This window comes from Rattus rattus, chromosome 11 (assembly GCF_011064425.1).
Source record: "Rattus rattus isolate New Zealand chromosome 11, Rrattus_CSIRO_v1, whole genome shotgun sequence".
Lineage (NCBI taxonomy): Eukaryota > Metazoa > Chordata > Mammalia > Rodentia > Muridae > Rattus > Rattus rattus.
In genome coordinates this window covers 71,617,904-71,635,158 of record NC_046164.1, presented here as the reverse complement: position 1 = coordinate 71,635,158, position 17,255 = coordinate 71,617,904, and the positions used below count along the sequence as shown (strand labels likewise).

General features: G+C 50.7%; 1 protein-coding gene across 1 annotated transcript; it reads right to left on the bottom strand.

The window, feature by feature from the left end:
* Positions 1 to 7,182: 7,182 nt before the first annotated feature.
* Positions 7,183 to 13,839, bottom strand: Spon2 (spondin 2). The gene is made up of 6 exons (XM_032916907.1): positions 12,800 to 13,839; positions 12,053 to 12,272; positions 11,447 to 11,670; positions 11,183 to 11,374; positions 10,416 to 10,590; positions 7,183 to 7,915 (listed from the first exon to the last, which is right to left on the bottom strand). The coding sequence occupies exons 2-6, from the start codon at positions 12,267 to 12,269 to the stop codon at positions 7,731 to 7,733; spliced, it is 993 nt and encodes a 330-aa protein (XP_032772798.1). The 5' UTR covers positions 12,270 to 12,272; positions 12,800 to 13,839; the 3' UTR covers positions 7,183 to 7,730.
* Positions 13,840 to 17,255: the final 3,416 nt, after the last annotated feature.

Below are 17,255 nucleotides of genomic sequence, written 5' to 3'. Positions count from 1 at the left end.
TCTTTACCAATCCTGCATCCGATAGTGTGCTAATATCTAATATATACAAAGAACTCAAGTTAGACTCCAGAGAACCAAATAACCCTATTAAAAATAAGGTACAGAGCTAAACGAAGAATTCACAGCTGAGGAATATCGAACGGCTGAGAAGCACCTAAAGAAATGTTCAATATCCTTAGTCACGGAAAATGCAAATCAAAACAACCCTGAGAGGGTTGGGGATTTGGCTCAGTGGTAGAGCGCTTGCCTAGCAAGCGCAAGGCCCTGGGTTCAGTCCCCAGCTCTGAAAAAAAGAAAAGAAAAGAAAAAAAACCCCTCACCCAGTCAGAATGGCTAAGATCAAAAACTCAGGTGACAACAGATGCTGGTGAGGATGTGGAAAAAGAGGAACACTCCTCCATTGCTGGTGGGATTACAAGCTGGTACAACCACTATGGAAATCAGTCTGGCAGTTCCTCAGAAAATTGGACAAAGTACTACCTGAGGACCCAGCTATACCCCTGGCCATATACCCAAAAGATGCTCAACATATAACAAGGGCACACACTCCACTATGTTCACAGCAGCCTTATTTATAATGGCCAGAAGCTGGAAACAACCCAGATGTCCCTCAATGTGATACATTTACACAATGGAGTACTCAGATATTAAAAGCAATGACTTGGGCTGGAGAGATGGCTCAGTGGTTAAGAGCACTGACTGCTCTTCCAGAGGTCCTGAGTTCAAATCCCAGCAACCACATGGTGGCTCATAACCATCTGTACTCTTCTGGTGTGTCTGAAGAGAGCTACAGTGTACTTATATATAATAAATAAATAAATCTTTAAAAGCAATGACTTCTGAAATTCGCAGACAAATGGATGGAACTAGAAAATATCGTCCTGAGTGAGATAACCCAGTCACAAAAGAAGATACATGGTATGTTCTCACTGGTAAGTGGATATTAGTCACAGAGCTCAGAATACCCAAGATATAACTCACAGACCATATGAAGCTCAAGAAGAAGGAAGACCAAAGTGTGGATGCTTCAGTCCTTCTTAGAAGGGGGAACAAAATAATCATGGGAGGGACTTGTGAGGGAGAGAGGAGGGGAAAGGGGGTAGAATCAGATGTGGGAGGAGATGGAGATGTACAGAGGGTCAGGAAACTGAACAGAGGTGTGTGGCAATGAAGGATGGGGAACTGGGAGTAGCCAACAGAAAGTTCCAGATGCTAGGAAAGTAAGAGGCTCCCGGGACCCAATGGGGATGACATTGGCTGAAATATCCAACAAAGTGGAGAAAGAACCTGTAGAGAACATATCCAGAGGTTAGGCACGGCCCCTGGTTGAAGGATGGGCACACCCACTCATCTCAAGAATATCAACCCATAATTGCTCCTGTCTAAAGGAAATACAGGGACAAAGAGTGGAACAACAATGGAAGGAAAGGCCGGGGATCCATCCCACATGCAGCCACCAAACCCAGTCACCATTGCAGATGCCAAGAAGCTTGCTGACAGGAGCCTGTCTCCTGAGAGGTTCTGCCAGAGCCTGACCAATACAGATGCAGATGCTTCAGCCAACCATTGGACTGAGCACTGAGTCCCTAATGGAGGAATTAGGGGAAGGACTGAAGGAGCTGAAGGTGTTTGCAACCCCATAGGAAGAACAACAATATCAACCAAAAAGACCCCCAGAGCTCCCAAGGACTAAACCACCAACCAAAGAGTACACAGGTGGGATACCCATGGCTCCAGCTGGATATGTAACAGAGGATTGCCTTATCTGGCATCACTGGGAGGGAGGCCCTTGGTCTTGTGGAGGTTTGATGCCACAGCATAGGGGAAATACTAGGGTGGTGAGGCAGGAGTTGGTGGGTGGGTAGAGGAACAGCCTCATAGAAGCAGTGGGCATGGGATAGGGTGTTTGCAGAGGGGAAACTAGGAAGGGAAATAACATTTAAATGTAAATAAATAAAATAACCATTTAAAAAAAGCCCAGAGCAATGTCTCTACCTTGAGTACATAGAGCCTAGAATGAAGGCCCGTAGGTCTCCAGACTGTAAACCTTGGGATGTGCCAACCCAGTCACTAGGTGCTAGGCACTGAGACCCTGAGACTGCTTGCACCAAAACATTTTCTTTACCATGCATGGTTTACATTTAGGTGCAACCTAAGGACCTTACACAGATAGCTGAGAGTGTAAACTGGGAGGGCACAACATGAGGTCCCAATTGAACCTCTTCTGGACCTCCTGAAATGAGACTCACAGAGGCGGTGATCGATGCAAAAGCAAGAGGAGTTTAATCATTCCAACATGTTGGGGCCATCCTACTTCAAGGGGGAGAGGACCCTGAGCAGATTCTAACAGAGGATCATATAACTTGCAAACAATCGTGGCAGAATTCAAACAACTGGGGCAGAATTCATACAATGGTAACTAGTCAGGGTACTATTCGTGTTTGGTGGAGCGAAACAACTTTCAGATCGACTTAGTGTAAGATCCAGGACTTTCCAAGGGAATCAGTTGGATATCACAGGTAGCTTTGTGTGATAGTTTGGCTTGCAGCTGTTCCAGGAACTAAACTAGTTTTTTCTTCCTGGAAGGGAGGGGCTCTTGTGCTTGGAGGTTTGTGGTGGAATCTTCCCTCTGGCCTTAGATTGACCCCAACTCTGGCTCTTTCAATAGACCTTGTGTTGATCTCTTTCATTTTTGTACACACTGCTTCATTTTTTTTGTTTTGTTTTGTAGTAATGAGGATTGAACCCAAAACCTCACACATTTGTGATTCCCCACTGAGCTATAACCTAGTCCCAAACACATACTCTTTTTTAGTGTGAGAGTATACCGTGTTAAGAATGCTTAGATACGAGAGTTCAAGTTCCTTCTCCAGAACCATGTCTGCCTGGATGCTGTCTTGCTTCCCACCATGACAATAATGGACTAAACCTCTAAAACTGTAAGCCAGCCCCAGTTAAATGAAGTCCTTTATAAGAGTTGCTGTGGTCACAGTGTCTCTTTACACCAATAAAACCCTGATTAAGACAAGATGGTTAGACATCTTTCCTGAGCATCCCGCACATAATTTAAAAAGAAAATAACCTTGTTTATAAAAAAAAGTCCTTGGAGTTTTCTCTGCCTTCTTTTCATTAACTGTGGCGTGAGATGTCTTAGTTAGGACTTCACCACTGTCTAACATGCTTAGACACCATGACCACGGCAACTCTTACAAAGGAAAACAGTTGGGGTTGGCTCACAGTTTCAGAGGTTTAGTCTATCATCCTTATGGTGGTAAGCATGGTGGCATGCAGGCAGACATAGTGCTGGAGAAGGAGCTGAAGCATAGGAAGGCAGCTTGAACATAGGGAGACCTCAAAGCCCTCCCCAACACTGGCACACTTCTTCCAACAAGGCCACACCTCCTGATAGTGCCACTCCCATGGGCCAGGCATTTAAATGCATGAGTCTGTGGGAAGCCAAACTTATTCAAACCACCACATGAGGTAATAACAGAGGCTACTGAAGGTGGTGGAGGCAAAGATCATCCCTGGCATACAGTCCACATGATTTTATAATCAAATACCATAAAGGGAGCTGTCCTGGTGTGTGTGTTTATGTCTCTGTCTCTGCTCAGTGATTATTTAGGAAGTCCCTTTATTATAGAAAATACATATTCACACAGAACTGCAAAGCTGTGTAATGAACCCAGACTTTTATTTTGTTCTCCTGCCTCCTTTTCTTCCTGGAGTATGTTAAAACAAATTCCATGTTAGAAACTATTTCTATCCAGCAGTGTATTAATATTAATATTCACCTCTTTTTTTTAACGTGTGTGTGTGTGTGTGTGTGTGTGTGTGTGTGTGTGTCTTATTTAGAGTTTATTGCTGTGAAGAGACATCATGAGCAAGACAACTCTTATAAGGACAACATTTAATTGGGACTGGTTTACAAGTTCAGAGATTCCGTCCATTATCATCAAGGCAGGAACATGGCAGCTTCCAGACAGACAGAGTGCTGAAGAAAGAGCTGAGTTAGTTCAGCATCTTAATCCAACAGCAGTCATGAGAGACTGTCTCACAGGCAGCTAGGAGGAGGGTCTCAAAGCCTACCCCACAGTGACACACTTCCTCCAACAAGGCCACACCTAATAGTGCCACTTCCTGAGGCAAGCATATTCAAACCATCACAGAGTGCGTGTGTGTGTGTGTGTGTGTGTGTGTACGCACACGCACACGTGAACTCGTATTAACATGTGTGTGTGTGTGCACGCACACGCACACGTGAACTCGTATTAACATGTGTGTGCGCACTCATATCAACATGTATGCTCAAACCCGACAAGAGTCTGTTTTTTAACTCAACTACGTGGAGGATCAAAGGTGCATTGTCAGGTTTAATGGTAAGCACCCTTACATACCGAGCCGTCTCTCCAGCCCCGGTTCCCTGATTCAAGCCCTTTGCTTTCTTACTTTTTGAGGTCTAGAGAAAACTCTGGGAAGGACGGTGTCTTGGACTTTTTCCAGATAGAAGAAACTGGCTGTGCTGTGTGGGTGAAGGATCCTCCTCTTTGGCAGCGCCCCGGTGATGCCAACCACACTCTGCTCCACACATGGCTCCAGCGTTCACCCTTCCCACCATCTCCACATTCTCCTTGCAGTGCCACAGGCTACCTTCATGTCCATCAACTGCTGTTGGCGGACGGAGTACAGCAAAGCCACCATCCGTGATGCCCTTTATCCCGTGTGTGGGCTTCCTGGGTTGTGCAGCCACCCAGTGGACAATGTCACATGACCAGCCGACTGAGCAGTCTGCAGACATCAATACAGATTCCAGTTCACGTGCCTTCAAGCACGCTGTGTTGTTCAGGGCATGGCACGGTCACAGACCCTTCCCTTCCATGGGCTGACTGGAATGGGGTCAATTATTCAGATACCTCAGGAAGGCAGCTCAAACACTGATCTTATTTACGGTGTCTTGTGGGCAGACAGGTCAGTGTGTGTCTCTTGAACCGCGTCCACAGAATCTCGTTGACCCTCCTAGGTGAGCCTGGGGGTGTCTCTCTGCCCACTCCTTCCTTCCCCGCTCATTGCTCTCATTTCAGAACTTTCTTGTTAGCCTCGTCCAGCAACATGTCCCATAAGGGAAGGGAGGCAGATGTGGCGCCCAGCAAGGTCCCACCAAACTCAGTGTTCTCATGGATTTTGACGACTCCATAGCAGTCTGTGACTTTGTGGGTGCGGTCTCACAATCATCGTCATTTGGCTGGAGCACTGAGTTCATCTGCTCCGGTTTAAACACACCACAATGGCACCCCTCTGATGTTTTTTCTGGGTTCTGAGCTCCTGGTGAGATGCACCCTACTGATATCCTGGGACTGATCGTTCCATCCCTAGGGTCTCCTGGGTCTGAGCTTATGGTCTGCCAATGCCACCACTGATGGCATGGGGACTGGTGTTCTCTCTCTCTCTCTGTGTGTGTGTGTGTGTGTGTGTGTGTGTGTGTGTGTGTGTGTGTGTGTGTGTGTGTTGGGCTGGGGACCACATGTTCCTGGAGGAAAATTCCAGTAAAGCCTCCAGGCAGTCAATGTTCCTTGCTCTGATGTTCCTCTGGTGTTCCTCCAGGGAACTTTAGAAAAACGCTTTCTCTTTCATTTTTCTTTCTTCCTTCCTTCCTTCCTTTCTCTCTTTCTTTCTCTCTTTCTTTCTTTCTTTCTTTCTTTCTTTCTTTCTTTCTTTCTTTCTTTCTGTCTTTTCTTTGATCTCATACAAGGTCTTACTCTAACCCACTGTGTAGCCCAAACTATCCTCAAACTCATGGCAGTCCTCCTGCCTCACCTCCTAAATGCTCAGAGAAAGCTTTTAACCAAGGTTTCTCAGATCTGCATGACAACCTCCAGACTGGTGACCCAGTGATCTTGGTTTATGTTCAAGAATTTCCAGTGACAATAAGGTACCTGGTGGTGGGAAGTGGGCCTGGCATCTGACTCTGAAACTGTCTGGGGTAAAGGTCTCAGCCAGTCAGAAGAGTAGTCTGAAGCAAGAAGGACCAGTTCTTCACATCTGAGCTGATGGAACTGGGCTAGGGGATATCCTTGGAATGCCGTCTAGCCTGGGGTAAGATGCTAGAGTGACGTTGGAATCTACTGGGATAGGAGGAGGACTGGGCAGTCCTGACACATGAGCAAGGCCCTGGCAGGTCGAGTCCTCAAGGCTGCTGCAGTCTGCATCTGGGATGTGTGAAAGCCCACGAGTTGAGGCGGGTTCCCTCAAGTGGCAGCATGAGAGAGTGGGACCTGTGAGAATCAGGGCCTTCGGGAGTCCTTAAGTCACCGGGAAGCATCCACGAAGGAAGTCAAAGACCTCACCCCTTGCTCTTTCGTGCCGGACATGAGGCAGGTGGTTTTGGTCTCCTGTGCCCTCCTTGTCATGACGTTCTAGCTCATCTTGAGCCCTAAATGGCAGGCCTGCCGGACCACACACGGAAATGTTCGAAACCGAGGCGAAACAGACCTTTCCTCTCTATAAGTTGGTCGTCTCTGATGTGTCTCAAAGACAGAAAGCTGACGCTGAGTGGGGGGATATTTAGGATTAGGGTGCCCGAGCTAAGGTTCATGGCCAGAAGAGCTGTTTCTCAATGGGCAAGAACAGAGCAGGGACCCCTGTAGCCATGACAGATTGGGTGCTGCTCTGACGTACTGCTGTGTCTGCTGTCTTTGTGTGGTAGAGTCTGGAATGAGTGAGCACTGCTTTCATGCTGCTCCACCTGTGGTGCCTGAATCCTCAGCACCCGCCCCCACTCTGCAGCCATGGCATCCCTGCAGGTTCCTGTGAATGTGCCGTGACATCATTGTGAAAGTGCCATGACATCACTGTGAATGTGTCATGACATCACTATGAAAGTGCCATGACATCACTGTGGATGTGCCATGACATCACTGTGAATGTGCCATGACATCACTGTGAAAGTGCCATGACATCACTGTGAATGTGCCATGACATCACTGTGAAAGTGCCATGACATCACTGTGAAAGTGCCATGACATCACTGTGAATGTGCCATGACATCACTGTGAAAGTGCCATGACATCACTGTGAAAGTGTCACGGCATCTCTGCAGGTTCCTGCAAATGTGTGACCCCTACTTGCACATACCAATGAGTGCCTCCATTCCAAGGTGTCCAGGGATGGTGGGAAGACACCCTCTGACATTTTTCGGGAACATAACCTTTATTTGAATGCAAAGGGATCAGTGACACAAAAGCTCCAAGTTTCCAAAACTGCCCCTCTTCATTTGCCCCTCCTGTGGTCACCCCAGGGTGAGCTCAAGAGTGGTGTGAAGGTTGACTTCTTGGCCTCCAGGAGCAAGTGCATTGGCAGCAGGTCTGAGGTATCTGACAGCAGTGTGGTTGTGGGGCTCACAGGCTTAGGGCATCCTCTCACCTGCTCCTGGAATGCCTTCTCTCTGTATCAAAGGCAGCCTCCCTCCCACCACAGTAATAAATTACAAAGGAATTTATGTAGATCAAACCCATGATCCTCAGGAATCACACAGTGGGAGAGGCAGTCTGTGTCTTACCTGTCACTGAGGGCCTCTGTATCAAGACCATCTGTCAGCCCAGGAATGGTGGGAAATGGTGCGAAACTGCCCATGCTCTCATCCCTGCCTACACGGGCCTCCTGGAAACACTTTGTGGCCCAGGTCTGAGTCCAAGGCTTGAGGGATCCTAAGGGCTGGCTACTGGGGTCTGGGTTTAGACACAGTTATCTGGGGCACACTCAGCCTCTTCTTCAAGCTCGGGACAGGGAGTCCCATTGTTTGCAGGCTGAACACGCACATAGCGAGTTCTGCTCTTGGCTCCCAACTTTCCACATGGCCCTCCGCACAGTCCCCAGGATGACCACAGGGAAACTTCACAGTCCAGCGGTGTCTCCGGAACTAGGCAAAGCACAGGGGACTCTATAAGACACTTGGAAAAGGCGGAAGGGACCACCCCCACATACGCATTCATTCTAGAAAACAATTCTGCTCTGAGGTCTGAGGAAAAAAACGTGCTTCTCGCAGGAACACAGAGCAAGACATGAGTCGGTATCAATGATATAGACTCAGCTTCCGGCCTGGCTGGAGTTGTTCCTTTCTAGACACCAGCTTCCGGGGCACTTGTAGCAGCATGAGCCCTGGGATCTTATCAGCTATGGAGGAGGCATTCCAACCATGGGGACTTCGCTAAGGGGAGGTGGCTCTCTGGCCACTGTGACCTTCATAACTGACATTACTGAAGTCCTACAAATACCAGGAAATGCTTTGGATTGTGGGACCTTACTCCCCACTGAGGCTCAAACATTTTCAAGAGCGTTCCTTTGGATTATGTCTCCTCTGTTCCCATAATATTCACAAATTTAAAAATAATCGGTTTGGAGTTATAGCTAAATGACCTGATGATTTCCATTTTCTAGATAAAAATGCAAATGTCCCTATATTCAACACATGCTAAAACGGCCAGTCAGCCAGGAAGGGCAATCAATCACCTACAGGAGGCCAGGAGCCTGATTGCCACCATTGCAGTCACAGGAGGACAGTGTGCAGCAGCTGGTCTAGCAGTGTCCTGGGAAGGAGCTCATTTTTTCATGAGTCCTGCCCTATGCTGGTGTAATAAATGCATGAGTACCCCAGAAACAACTCGGATGTTGGAAGCATTCAGAAAGAGGTTGGGGCTCACAGATTCTGCATATCCCTGTGAGAGCAGATCTAGGCTACCCTGTGTGTGATCAAAAGTGAGAGAGCTGCAGGCACGGGTCTGGTGGGAGCTTCCCAGATAGCGTTCACCATGGGCAAGGTCCCTGGCCTCTGCTCTTGGGAAGCCAAGAACAGCAAGAGAAGCTTACGTGGGCCATACCAGGTATTCTGTCCCTACTCCACTAACAGGCTGGCTATCGTGAGGACATGGGGGAAATGAGGGAGAATACATCAGGTGGGCAGACGTGAGAAGCCCCAGCTATAGGCAATGGTTGTGCGCCTCAGATGTACTGAGTATGGAAGGGCTCCACTGGCTCCTACACCATCCAGGGATAACTACGGGTAGAATTCCGGAGAGTTGCCTGTCACTGGAGATGTGGTGCTCTGCGTGTCCTGCATGCTGCCTTCCCAGACTGACGAGGTGGCTGGCTGCCCCAAGGGGGAAGCACATGGCACCTCTCCAGTGGCCTGCCAGCAAAGTGGCTTTCCCACAAGACTGCACCATGTCTGCTCAGGTGATGTCACTATCCAGTGTTTACAGTTCGTCTAGGAGGAGGGTGGGAGAGGCACACATCCAAATGCCCAGCAAACTCATCCTCCTGCCTGACTCCGACCTTGCCAATGAGTCAAGGCAGAGGTCCTCCTAAGCGTCCTGGAAAATGGGTTGATCACTGCCCTCCTTCAGTTCTTCCCAATGGTAGAAGTGGCTCTGAAACATGGAGGGTCTTGGCTGACTCTAGCTCCTTAAGAAAATGAGGTGTGGCTGACTGAAGGGGTTCTTGTCTATCCTGGGTCCTGCCAACCAATAGGAGGCACGCTCTACCCTTCCAGTATTAAGGACTAGGGAAACAGCCTCAAATGGTCCATTCATTCTCTGTGCCCTCACGCAAGGGCTGCTGGGCATCTGACTGGCTGGAGGCTTCAGTGAGGGAACTAGGATTCCATCCTCAATGCTCCGTCAGCTCCAGCTGATGCCCCTGAGGGACTAACGCCCAAGGGACCCATTAACAGACTCTCAAATCGTTCACTGAAACATAAGAACTCTGGACTGGCTGTGGTGACTTGGGAACTTGTACTCGCCACTGCCAGGCAGGGCCCAAGGCCCCATGGGAGTGTCATAAGTGTGATGCTTCCCCCAGTGCCCTCTGCTCAGCCAGTGGGGGCACTAACTCAGTGAATTTACACATCGGTCTCCATCGGCTGTGACCTGCAGGTCCCTGATGCCTCTTACCTCTCTCTGGGGTCTTTTTCCTTTGTTCACGGTGTTTCAACAGCAGATATTATCAAAGTCTTAAATACAGTATTTGAAGCCATCATATCCCAAACCTTTAAAAATTAGTACCATCTCCTAAGGAGTGATGAGAAACTCCCCTTTGAAATTACTCAGGTTCAAGTTTCCTGTGAATTTAGAGGCCTGGGAAATTCTGTAAAGGCTGGCACAGAGGGAACTCACATGCTGTCCCTTATACAGGGTGGGCTTTAGGACCTAGCTTGACATACACCCCACAGGATCCAGCTTGGCTTCTTTCCCAGTTCAGACAGTAGTAGACTTGAAGCAGTGATATAGGAGTTCCGGCTCACTTCCCCAGCCTGGGCTAACATCCTTCTGCTAGCCTGGGCTAACATCCTTCTGCTAGCCTGGGCTAACATCCTTCTGCTAGCCTGTCCACCCCGGGTTATAGATGGGAAACAGGGAAAGTACCTGAGAGGCTGTCAACGATTTCATTGCCTCTGCTGGCCAGGTCCAGGGAAGGTGGGGCAAAGGCTCTGGGACTCTGCCGTAGCCGCACGAAGGTCACTTTGGCAATGGGAGGCAAGGACTTGAGGCGTGGGTAGTAGAATGAGTTTGCTGGGTGGCTGGGCGATGAGGCGGTTATCTGGAAGTAGGAAGAAGAAAGCTGGAGCTGGCACAGGGGTTTGGGAAGCCCAGTTTCGAGTACATGTTTGGTCACCTGAGTCAGTACCCAGCATCCAGCAGGACAGTGCCATCAAGACTCCCAACTTGGGTCTCGTCTGAGTGACTCTCATAGCTGGAGGTGCCCACGTGGCCCCTCCCCAAGACTGAGGAATTCCTCCTGTCTCCCAGAGGCAACACTGCAGCTCAGCTGAGACACTTGTCTATAGAATGCTGCTTATACACCCGACAGGCCTACACATGCCTCCTCTCTGGAAAGGAAGAGCTGTGAAAGGCCCCTCTGTAGGATTGCCAGATCCTAGGCAGGACAGCATTCCACCGTTAGCCCGAAGGCGTCAGAAGTGGGACTATTCTCTCAAGAGCGTCCACAGGCTGGAGTGTCCAGGGGTCCACCTGGGGCAGGTCAAAGCCTTTGCCCTGTCCTTTAGGGTAAACAACATCCTCACAAGCAGGCCAGCCACCTTCTTTGTCCCTCCCACCTCAGAGACAAGAGCTGCCTGCGCAGTGGGGAGTGGCTGCAGCCTGTGAGGCAGGGCAAGAGCTGCGGCTCTTACCTCAGTCACTGTGTCTTGTGGGATGGTTGCAAAGTTGGGGGAGGAGAAGGTGAAGCCACTGTCTGTCCCTGCATCGTGTGGGTAAAGATCAAGGACCACCTGCTCCTTCCAGCGGCCTCCCTCGCACAGGTCCAGACTGTCGATGCCCACAAACCAGTCCGGGCTGGGGACGATGCGTACCACGAAGGACACCTGGATGGGACCAGAAGACTTAGCTGCTGCAGCAACTGGGACATACCCTCTCCCGGGCTAGCCTCGACTTACCAGCGAGTGCCTAGGGTGCACCTCTAACTCTGCAGAAGTCTGCCCGGTACCACTAGGCACGGCGGGAGCCGAGAATACCGCGTGCACACTCTGGAGCTTCTCTCCTGCCGCCTCGATCTCTTTCATCAGTGCCCAGGCCTCACCACGCTCAGCGAAGTCCCTCAGCCCATTGCTGACGTACTCATTCTTCCGCCACATGCTGTAGTCAGAGCTGTGTGCTGCCCCTGTGCAAAGGCCTGACTGCATGAGTAGCCAGCGGGATGGGTAGCAGCGGGGCTATGTAGACTTTAATCCCACGTGGCTTCCCCAGGGGACATACGTCCCTTTCCCCCCAAATATCAGCTCCCTGGCTGAATGGTAAGGAGCCACATCCACTCCTAACACAGAGAGACCGTAACATCCCTTGCACTTATGTGGCTAAGACACCTGGCTGGGTGACAGGTGTCCCACCAGTCACTCTACCCTCCACCAGCCACTGCTAAGTGCCTTTTGTGTTGGAAGTTTCTTAGGTGAGAATGACTTGTGCTGTGTGCTGTGAAGCCAGCAGGTACTGCTTCCTGCCCTGTAGCCTCCTGGATGGGGCAGAAGGGGGAAAGGTTTCCTTACCCAGCAGAGAGGACCACTGTGCAGGGGGCCGGAACAGAGGATACTGCTTGGGAAATGCTGTCTGACTCCACTTGCCAGTGAAAGTGATGCTGTATCTAGCCAGAGGCCGGGCTGTGCAGACAGATTCTCCCCCCAGCGGCTGGCCTGCGGTGGAGCCTAGCATGGCCAGGAGGAAGACCCAAAGAGTTCTGCCCAGGGAAAAACTCACGTTTTCCATCACCTACAGCAGAGAGAGAGGTGTTGGCGCCTTTAGTCCCAGGGCCCCTGCCTGCCAGCCACGGGAGAGAACAGAATGAGGTCCCACATTGTTGAGATGCCTGCAAACACCCCACTTGGTCCCCAAAATGTCCTGCGAGACTTTCCCAGATGCCACCCAGGGAAAAGAAGGGCACCAGGTTACAGGGTACGAGAGTGATCAGTCTCATTGCCTGCCTACAAGAATTTCAATGTAACGCGTGGACTGCAGCCCCCAAGACCATAGCCTAAGGGGCCGAACACTTCAATGGGCTTACAGCTATCTCTGCCTGGTACAGCCCACAGGAGCCACACACCCCCTGACTGCTCTATATTGTGTCTCCCCCGCTGTGAAGTGTGCCTGGCTTATACACTTACTTCATGGACTAGCTGTGCCTGTGACTAGATTAGCAAAGTTGAGGTCATGCCCAGCCCCCAGGGTAGTCTCTGGAGTGTTACAGATTTCTGGTCCAGGAGCTCCAGGCCCTCTTGGGATGAGAACACCACACTCACCTAGCAAGAGCGTCAGGGGCTGGCTGCTGGGCTGTCAGCTGCAGGACTGGTCCCAGAGCTTGGAGATCCTGTTTATGCCCAAGATTAGTGCCTCTGGCCAGCAGATGGGCCCCAACTCTTCCTGTCTGCTGCCTCAGTGCCTGGTCCCAGAAAGAAGGGGCTTCAGACCAGGAAGCAAGAAGCTTTTCTGCGGCAGGAGCTGCTCTCCTCAACCTTCTCACAAGGTTCTGACTGCTGCGACCTGCTCCAGGCTGAGCTCACTCTCCGCCCCCTCGGGCTAACTGCTGCCCTGCCGCACCCCTTTCTTTGTCTTTCCCCTCTCCCTTCCCTCTTTCTCCGCCCTCCTCTCTCCTCTCACAAGCTGTCTCTGGGTGGTACAGCACGGGGCTCTCTGTTCAGGGATAGGAGTCTGGGGCCAGAGACCACATTGGTGCCCTGTCTGAACTTTGCCACAGATGTGGCTGGGATGTGGCCCACATTCTCCACTTGGCAAGTGTGTATGTGTATATGTTGGGGTGATGAGAAGCCCCAGCTCTACCAGCTCAGCTGTCATAAGCTTTGGGGCTCTGGGTTCCAGCCAGCCAGACACCTCTTTCTCACAGGGGTCTGAGCTATACAACTGTAAGGTCCCACTTGGCCAGCCAAAGAGGATCAGCTCAGGGGAGCTCGAGCTGCTGGCTGCTGTGCCTCCTCCCAGGTTCTGGGCCACTGTCCCTCAGAAGACTCTGATGTTTACTGCAGCCTAGTGTCAGGGAAATACTTTCAATGCTACCACGGAAGCCTAAGAGCTAAGTAGAAAGAAGAGTGGAGACATCATACTCAGCCTCCGCCGGGTCCCCCACATACCAAAATATCCAGAGAGCTGTTCCAAGACACATTCTGGGTTTTGGAACAAGTTAGTGTCTCGCCGTCAGACAGACAGCGAGAGAGAATAAATAGAATCTACGAGGCTTGAATGCAAACAAAGCAGATGACTTCACCCTCATTTCAAATAAATAAGGCAGCCACAGAGCGGCAACTGTGGACATAGCATTTAGGCACCAGGCTTAGAGGCCAAAGGCAGACTTCCCCAGAACTCCTCAAGCTGCTGGTGAACGTCACCAAGACTGGCTGGGTGGGTTCTAAGCTACCCGTGCGTAACTCGCTTAAAATAAGCAAGCTGGTGTACGTTAACAGCGTTTGCTCAGTGGCTTCAGCTGAGTAACTGTAGGTCACACATTGAGTAGAGATATGATGCGGCTTGTCAGCAGGACCAATTCCCACCCTGTCTGGCCAGAGAGAAGATGGTGGGACCGCCGTACCTAGTATAGCCCATCCAACCGATGCAGAATGAAGCCATGAGGACAATTAAGCCGGAGTAGACATAAGAACAAGGACTTTCTTCTCCCTTTCAGACAAAGGTGCCCTAAGGCCGCTCGGAAAATCCCACTGTCCCTCAACAGACAACAGGCATAGACAGATGCTCTTCTGTTGACCTTGTGGACCCTGAAGGATCGTTACCACTCCACACAAATGCCAACCTTTTGTTCAGAGGCCTCTTTCCCCCCTAACTTGTCTTGTGTTCCGGGACCAGCTATGGGTCATGCTTGTCACAGGATCCAGGTTTCTCACATCTGACTAGAGTTCCAGAGCCACAGGACCGGGATGCACACAGTGTTGCTGGAGAGGGGCTGCGAGGACCAGGACACTCACGGTGTTTCTGGAGAAGGGATGCAGGGGCCAGTGCTGATTGTGCTGTGTGGGTGCAGTCCTTAGAGCAGTCACAGATGTGTACCTAGAGCTAGCCAGGCCAGTCTCTACCTACCAGAGCTTAGGCTCCTAGGAAGAAGATACTAAATGACTCCTGCCCAGCCAGGAGTCACCGTGGACAACTTCAGTCCACCCCCCGCCCTATGCTCAGTGGAAACCCTAAGGCTCACTCCATTCCACACGACAAGGTAGTAGTAACAGCCCCAGCCCGGGGTATCAGGAAGCTTCTCTCTCAGCCTCGAGCCCATGAAGTCTTTGAGACGTGGGTATCCACCGGTTTGGCAATGAGAACGAGCCAACGCCAGTCTCTTCCAAGCAGAGCTGCAGCTGCCAAGTCAGGGCTGCCTAAGGAGGGCTGGGCAGGATGATAGCCAGGCAAGAAATTCCTTTAGCGGTAGCGGTGTCCCCTAAAAATGAAAATCCCTGAGAATTTTCATGGACATGATGGGACATGGGGAGGACTTTGCCATGGTGTAACAATGGTCCTTTCAGGGCCTACACTCCTCCTTAGGTGTGGCACAGGCCCCTAGGCCTGACCTGGGAAGAGACATGCTCCTAGGCCACGTGTGCAAGCTTGGGATCCCCACCCACAAAATGGCTGTCTCCTGCAGGGCACACAGGCTTCGGGCAAGCCTGCCTGCCAGGTGCCCCAGCTGTGAATTAAAAACCCTCAGATACCAAGCACGCCAGGTCCCCAGACTCACGCTCGCTGCTCATTGGCTCCAGCCTGGCCCCGTGATGTGTGCTCTCTATATAATGCTCTCTAGAGGCTGCATCCACCCCTGGGCAGTATCCCCAGAATGGGGCCGCCAGACTGGCTCTCTCGAGCTCCCCCTTCCCCTTTCTACTGGGCACCGAACATTCCCAGCACTGTTCCCTCTGCTTGCAGTCCCTCTACCTAGAGAGGGCCCTTCCAAGCTGGCTCGAGGTCTCCGGGAAGGCTCTGCAGCCAGCCCAGCCCAGAGGAGCATCTTCTCACCCATGCTAGCCCTTCAGCCCATTTTATTTTCCACCTCCTGCAGAGAGGGAAATCCAGCCCAGCCTCGTGAGCAGCCTACGTTTTGCTGCAGGACGTTACATGCTCACAGAGGCATGAGTAGGCTGAAGGCAGACTCTGGACGAGGCTTCTGGGCACATCTAGAGCTATGCAGTTAGCTGGGCTGCAGAGTTGGCGGCTGGCCCAAGCAGCTCAGGAACTTGTCCCACAGGGCATTGCTGCCTTCCTCCTTCCTGTCCCCCTCCCCCTTTTCCTGTCTCCCATGTCACTATTCTAGGTCAGATTTCAAATAGCACCTCTGACTCAGGGCCTGAACTCTGTCCAGTGAGCAAGCCCTGGGTTCAGCTCGTGGCCTTAGCTTTCTTAGAAAACACCCAGGAAGAAAGTGAGAGCAACAAGCCCCAGCACCCAAGCACCCCCTCCCCATCCACGTCCTTTAGTTTCTGAGATCGTGTAAGGGGGGCTGCTTGCAGCTGCCCTCCATGCATGAGTGTGGGCACCACAGCTATGCAGCCCCAGAGGGAGCGCTGAACATGTGTCCTCCCCAGTCAGCACAGCAGGTCTCTACAAGGCATGGATAGGAGACCAGGCCATGCCTGCACGTGACAGGTCAGGAGAAGACCTGTCCGTGCCGTGTGGCTCTAAGGCAGACTGTCCCCTTCTACGGCGCAACAGTTGGCCTCCTTTAAATGTGACTCTGGGCAGTGAAATGGCTGTCTAAAGACTAACGACCTACGTTCAATCCCTAAAGCCATGTAAAGGTGAAAAGAGAGAATCGTTCCACAAAATTCTTCTCATGAGATTCCCCCACAGTAGAAAATAAAAGAGTCCTGGCCATTTCTAGTAAGGCTTGCCATGGTGTCTCTTCACAATGCAGGTAAGGTGCCAGGACTTCAGCAAAAATGGGGGGAGTTCTCTCTCCATCAAAGCAACAAGGAAACAAAGATAATTGGACAGGACCAGAGTGTGGTGTCTAAAGTGAAGACATGACCACACAACGGTATGGTTAAGAGGAAGGCTTTTGTTGTAGACAGGATATATATATATATATATATATATATATATATATATATATAGAGAGAGAGAGAGAGAGAGAGAGAGAGAGAGAGAGAGAGAGTTAGGGTTATAAGGAAGATGAGTTGCTGTGGGGAGGGAAGGGAAGCCTGTGAGCTGGAGGGCATTTAGGGTAGAGGAGAAAGCAGGCTGCTCATGGACTTTGAAATGTGTACCTCGTACTTGTGATACCGGGGGAGCCTGAAAGCCAGCATGCGCTTTGGATATGTGGATGGGTGCCACAAGTAGCCCTGTGTCCCTCTGCCAAAGGTGAGGGGAATTACTCCTTTGTGTAGAAGGGAATCAGTTTCGCAGGCTCACACGGAATGTTGGCGTTTGTCTAACTGCCGGTCCATGTTGAACTCATTTCTGGATATTTGGACAGCCTTTTCGGAGTTTGGGGAATTGGTGTTTACTTTGGACTTGACACTTAGTAGACCAAGGCAGGTGAATCTCTGTGAGTTCTAGGTCAGCCTGTTCTACAAACCTAGCTCCAGGGTAGCCAAGACTACAGAGTTTCACAAAATTTTTTTTAAAAAAGGAAGAAATGTCTGGACAGGGTTTTGGGTGCTCTGGAAATTAACCAAAAGCTTGCAACAGTAAGTGGGAAGTTATTTTGTCAAAAAATTAGGGAAGATGGTAAACTTTTAGCTACCT